Below are 6,000 nucleotides of genomic sequence, written 5' to 3' on the forward strand. Positions count from 1 at the left end.
TCACACCCAGTCATGGGTCCAGGCCTGTGAATGGCAAAGCTCCTTCACCCACCATCTCCCCCTGGTCCATCCTCACCACCTCTACTCCCCATTACCTCTCCTCAGGACTACTGCAATAGTTTCCTAATTCCAATCTACTCCAACCCCAGTATGTATGTTACTGCCCAAGTGACTTCCTCAAATGCAGTTCTGATCATGGTCACCACCTCGCAGAAACTTGGAGGCCCTCTGGCATCTACCTAACCAGCCTCGCACTCAAAGCCATTAACCCCAATCTATTTCTACAGTTTTATCACCAGCAATAACTCTCTTTTATACATACACAGAACACATACCCACTCATATTTATACTCCAATGAAGAAAAGTTACACAGAAAAGTCCCCACAAATGCTTGATTAATTCCTGTCTGTTGCAATAGTTCACAGGGATGCCCTAAAGCTAACAGCAGTCAATAAATATCCGTTGAATGAATGAATGAAAAGAATGGGCTTAATCCTCCCCATTACTACATAATCACATCCTAGCTTTCTTCAGAGTTCATTTCAAAAAATTTTTTCTTTCAGTAATCCCACCAGTAAAAAGTAACTGTCTCTCCAAAATCTCATGGTCCTTTATCCTGTCACACTCAACATCTTCTATCCAATAATATTCCTGTATTTCTTATCTCTACCAACAGACTTTACAGTTCTTAAAGATAGGGTAATTGTCTGATTAACATAATATTTTATATACACACACAGAGTGCCTTCTCTAATAGTTGATTATTCTCTTTATTTGCCTACCAAAATTTAAACGCTTTGAAGGTAAAGATTCATATTTGTTTCTTTTTCCCCGACCTTTACTACCATTATCACTCTTAGCACTTGGCACAGTATCTAACACATTTAGTGTCTATTACATAGTGAATGCATCCATTCACTGTGTCAAAAATTGTGAAGGTAATTAAAAAAGACAAGTGTCAAAAATATTTTAGAATGTCCATATAGTTTCCAAAGTGATAAATTTTAACCTTCATTTTTGGAAACTTAATTTTTAGTCTACTATTTAATAAAATAATTACAGTAGTCCCCCGGCATCCATGGGGGACACAATCCAAGACCCCTAGTGGATGCCTGAAACTGCGAATAGTATCAAACCCTATATGTTATGTTTTTCCTATACATACATACCTATGATCAAGTTTAATTTATAATTTAGGCACAGTAAAACAATAATAACTAATAATAAAATAGAACATTTATAATAATATACTGTAATAAAAGTTATGTGAATGTAGTCTCTCTCTAGATAACTGATCTGATAACCAAGACAACTACTAAGTGATTAACAAGTGGGTAGCGTATACATTGTAGATACGCTGGACAAACAGGTGGGGTGGAACTGGGATAAAACACTGCATCAGATTTCATCACACTGCTCAAAATGGCACGCAAATTAAAACTTATGAATTATTTCTGTAATTTTCCATTTAATATTTTTGGACAATGGTTGACCACCAATAACTGAAACCATGGAAAGTGAAACCACGGATAAGGGGGGCTTCTCTGTGTATGACATATCCTCCCAGGAGATGTAACTCTTAAGGACCTAAAAATACTAATCTTGTTACAAAATTATCTTGGTACTCTACACAGAGTAAACACACAAATGAACAAATGAATGAACAAATTAAGGCAAAAACCCTACTCCAATAGATTAATAAACGTCAAACTTCAGAGTCAAAACAAAAGATAAAGACCTAAATAGAAAATATCGTTTAGTATTTTCAATTCCAGAAACACTAGCAAGAAGAACAAAACTGAATCAACCCAAAGTCTCTCAGTAAAGTAGGTAAGGGAGAGACAAAATACATTGCACAGTTGCATTATCAACATCTTGTGGGTGAAAGCTACGAACTGGGATTTTAATACTTCTTGCCAAGCTGCAGTCAAGAATCCTCCAAACACTTTTTCTATTAGCAGCCACAAGGACAGTTGAATAGAGTGCAACAAAATTAATAGAAAACATCTCATTTATGCAATCAAATAGAAGAGGAAAACACTGGCTCAAAAGTTTGAAAATCTTTCTTCTAGATTTAGCTACTACTTACAACTGTGACTCTTGGCAAGTCACCAAACATTTCAGAAGCTTCATCTACCTTATCTATAACATTAAGGCATAATGTGGGAGTATCTTGGGGGGGAGGGAATACTATTCTTCTCTTGAGATATCTTTAAAATAAAGATGATGGCTGAAAGCAAAAAATTTAACATTGTCTGATAGGGTTTTAAATGTATGAAAATTAATCAATATGATAATTACAACATAAAGCTGGCAGGTTAAAGGGATCCATATGGTGGTAAGGTTTCTACATTCCTCTTAAAGTCGTAAAATATTAATTCTAAGTTTACTGTTAAAAATTACATACGGATTATATATATTATAATCCATAGTGCAACCATTAAAAAAACTATACAAATATAGTAAAAAAAAAAACTCAGTATTAAAATGGAATACTAAAACATATTCAAATAATCTAAAAGAAGGAAAGAAGAAACAGAGAAACAAAAAAAGAAAGAAAACAAACAGAAACCAAATAAAAAATAGTAGTCTTAGCTAACCATATCAATAATTACACTAAATGTAAATGGTCTAAACACACCAATTAAAAGACAGAGATTGTCAGAATGGATTAAAAAACAAGACCCAACTATATATTATCTACAAGAAACCCATTTTAAAAATAGTAGTATAGGTGAATTAAAAGTAAAAACAGTAAAAAGTAAAATGAAGCTCTATTTATAATCGCAGAAAACTGTAAATAATACAAATGCTCTTCAAGGGTGACTGCATTAACTATGGTACATCCATACAATGGAATATTACTTAGCAACAAAAGAATTATTGATACACACAACACGGATGAATCTCTAAGGCATTATGTTGAATAAAAGAAGCCAGTGTCAGAAGAAGTTACATACTGTATGACTCCATTTATGTGACACTGTGGAAAAGATAAAACTATAGCAATTAAGAACAGATCATTGATTGCCCGCAGTTAGGGGTAAGGAGGCAGCATAAGGGAGTTTTTTAGGAAAACAGAACTGATGGAAACCTGATTTTGGTATTAGTTATACAAAACCTATATATGTGTTAAAATTCATAAAATGTCCACCAAAAAAGTCACTTTCACTGTGTGTTAATTTTAAAAAATAAAGTAAAATAAAGATTAAGTGGATGATTTCCGTGGACCTTTCCAGACTATGATTTTATAAATGAGAAAAGGAGGAGTGCCAAAGAAAGACGGAGGGAATGCTAAATTCTACTGGCATAAAAGCCACTACTCATAAGAACCTCCTGATTACTGCACAAAATATACAAAGCAAACCCAATCTTCAGAAACTAATTCCCAGAAGAGGCTAAGAAAACCATTCAGATCCAAAATGTGTATATTTGAAAATGCCTGTGAATGGCTCTTCTTGTCTGTTTCCATATTTTATACTTTCAAGAAGCTGCCAATTGCTCCTGGCTAAGTGCCACTTCCCCTGCTTGGGGTTACTCAATTTACAAGCATTCCTTTATTTATTTCTTATACTCTCAGTTAATGATGGGATCTTTGGCAGTCACAGTAAAGACTGCAAAAGCAGTCGCTTTTACAGGGTGCCAGAAAGATCAGTGCTCCTGGCCCGGGAGTAAGGTCCCTGCGGGACACGACACGCCTTCGAGTAGTTCCAGACCTGAGGACGCTAGGTGGGGAAGTCTTGGCAAATCACAGTTTCCCCCACCGTCAAAGCCCCCAAAGGAGGAGGCCGCCGGAGGATGGGCTCTGGGGCACTTCTCCCTTCTCTGAACTGCCCGGTTGCTTCGGGTGCAGCTGGCCGGTTTGAGGACTGACGCGGTGCAAAGCGTGCGCTGAAAAGGGCTCTGCCCAATGACCTCTGGCAAGTCCCTTCCTCTCCCCAAATGAGGGGTACACTCTGGGTAGGTTATCTAAGAGGGTCTCCCACCGCCCTCCCCGAGTCTGAAACTTCCTGGGGCCCCCGCGCCAACAGCGAGCCCCGCTCGCAGCTCTAAGACCCCACCGCCGCCTTCCCCAGCTCCTGCGGAACGCGGAGGGGAACTACACGCCGGCCCGAGGGTAATGGGAACCAAAAAGTGCCAAATCCCGGTCTCTGCCCGCGCCGCCGCGAGCAGGCCGCCGGGCCGCATTCCGGGCCGCCCCACCTGGGAGTGACCGCGCGCTGCGTCCCGCTTCCACCCCGGGGAGTGCGCGCCGGGGAGGCCCGGGGTACGAGACCCCGGCGGGGGCGCCCACCTTGAGCTGGGACTTGGAGACCTTGCCGCTGTGGTCCAGGTCCAGCGCGGTGAAGGCGTGCCAGATAGCCTTGAGCAGCTCGTCTTTCAAGACCCCCATGGCCGCGGCCCTGTTACCCCGACTGCCCCGCCAGCCTCTCAGCGCGTCGGACACCCTCGGGCCTCCACAGCCCGCCGCGCAGTCACCTGACCTCGCCAGGCCCCGCCCCCGCCAGGCCCCGCCCACTCGGCGCCGGCCTGGAGCCGCGCGCAGGGATGGAATCGCGGGGTGGTGGGTCTGCCCATCCTTGCCGGTGGGAATTCCCTGCTTTCTGCCCTGGCCAGGATGGTAAACGCCACCCCGCAGCCTCCTAGTGTTCCCCAGGCCAGCTCGGGCCATGTTCGGTGCTCTCGTGCTCCCTAAACAAGAGCCCCCCTATTCCAAGGGAAAATATGAGAGTCGGGGTGAGCAGCCTTCCTGGCTTCAGCTGGCGCCGCTCAGTGAAAAAGGGCGTCCTGGTCCTACCCCAGGGACGAGATCACTGAAGAGACCAGACAAAACCCCGAAAAGTCCCCAGGCAGGAGCTCAAATGCTAGCGCAGTCCCTAGAGGGAGAGAATGTGGAGGAGGACGGGAGGCAGGGAAGGGCTTCTGATGCCTACTGTGCAGGGGGTCTGGAGGCACAGAGACGAGGTTTAAGGAGGGCTTAGAAGTCAGAAAGTCAGGCAATCTTTTCTTTCTCACTCAGCTGTTGAAAGGTCAGTTTACAATTTAGGAAGGTTTGACCTGGGTTATGCTGCTGTTCCTGGCTCTGTGCTTACATAATAGGAAATCTGGGAGGACCCCAGCAAACCACTCCACCCATCTTACTAATCAGAACGGGCTGACCTTTTAAAGGAATTTATCCAAATCTAAAAGGGCATCCTCCTCGTTGTAGATGTTCAATTACTATCTGGTATCAATAGTCACTTGAGCTCTTTGGGCTTCAAATTCTTCACACAGTAAATGAATTTGGTTGTACCAGATGTTCTGGATAGGTTCTGAGGCTTGCATTCTAGAATACTTATTGCTGGCTGACTCAAACCTGATGCATTCTAGGATAATAATTATTGCTGGCTGACTCCAACCTGATTGGGTCACCAGGCACAATGCCTTGCCTCTCTGATCCAAGACCAAATCTGAACAATATGGAGAGAAGAATAAATACCAAGAGTGTTTAAAAGGAGATGGCTCTCAGATAAAGTTTGGTTTTGTTTTCCTAGTTTATGTTCCTAAATGCACACATATGTACTTTATAAAACAGGAAAAGGGTGTCATAATGAAAAGTGATTAGGAAAGAGCAGAAAAGGAAGGTCCTTCCTGAATGTGAGCCCAAAGGGAGCTTGGTAGGGCAGAGAGGGAGGCCCAGTTGAAGGGGGCGAAGAAAAGGACTGTGGGTTCCTCGCTTGCCTGTGACAATGCAATTCCTATCATTTATCTTTCTCAACTCCAACCCAAGTCTGATAGTCAGCAGAAGCAAGTGATAAAACCTCTAATTTCTTCATGCCAACTCAGCTTCCCCTGAGTAGTGACAAAAAAGAAACCTTCCTAATTCTCAAGGTTCAGCTTAACCACTAGATGACACTCCTCCTTCTCTCTCTGCCTGGGAGCACCAGATATTTCAAAGCTTTTTTTTTTTTTTTTTTTTTTAATCACATAACCAGGATACTATGAACTTTCAAATTCCT

The 6,000-nt window shown here is 42.4% G+C and overlaps 1 protein-coding gene across 1 annotated transcript in view; it reads right to left on the bottom strand.

The window, feature by feature from the left end:
- SWAP70 (switching B cell complex subunit SWAP70) overlaps positions 1-4,466 on the bottom strand; it is a 65,303-nt gene extending 60,837 nt beyond the window's left edge. Inside the window, exon 1 of the mRNA XM_081063689.1 lies at positions 4,296-4,466. Coding sequence (XP_080919815.1) covers positions 4,296-4,394 — 99 coding nt within the window. The 5' untranslated portion in view covers positions 4,395-4,466. The remainder of the gene's footprint in view (positions 1-4,295) is intronic.
- Positions 4,467-6,000: the final 1,534 nt, after the last annotated feature.

Source organism: Rhinolophus hipposideros (genome assembly GCF_964194185.1).
Source record: "Rhinolophus hipposideros genome assembly, chromosome: 10".
Classification (NCBI taxonomy): Eukaryota; Metazoa; Chordata; class Mammalia; order Chiroptera; family Rhinolophidae; genus Rhinolophus; species Rhinolophus hipposideros.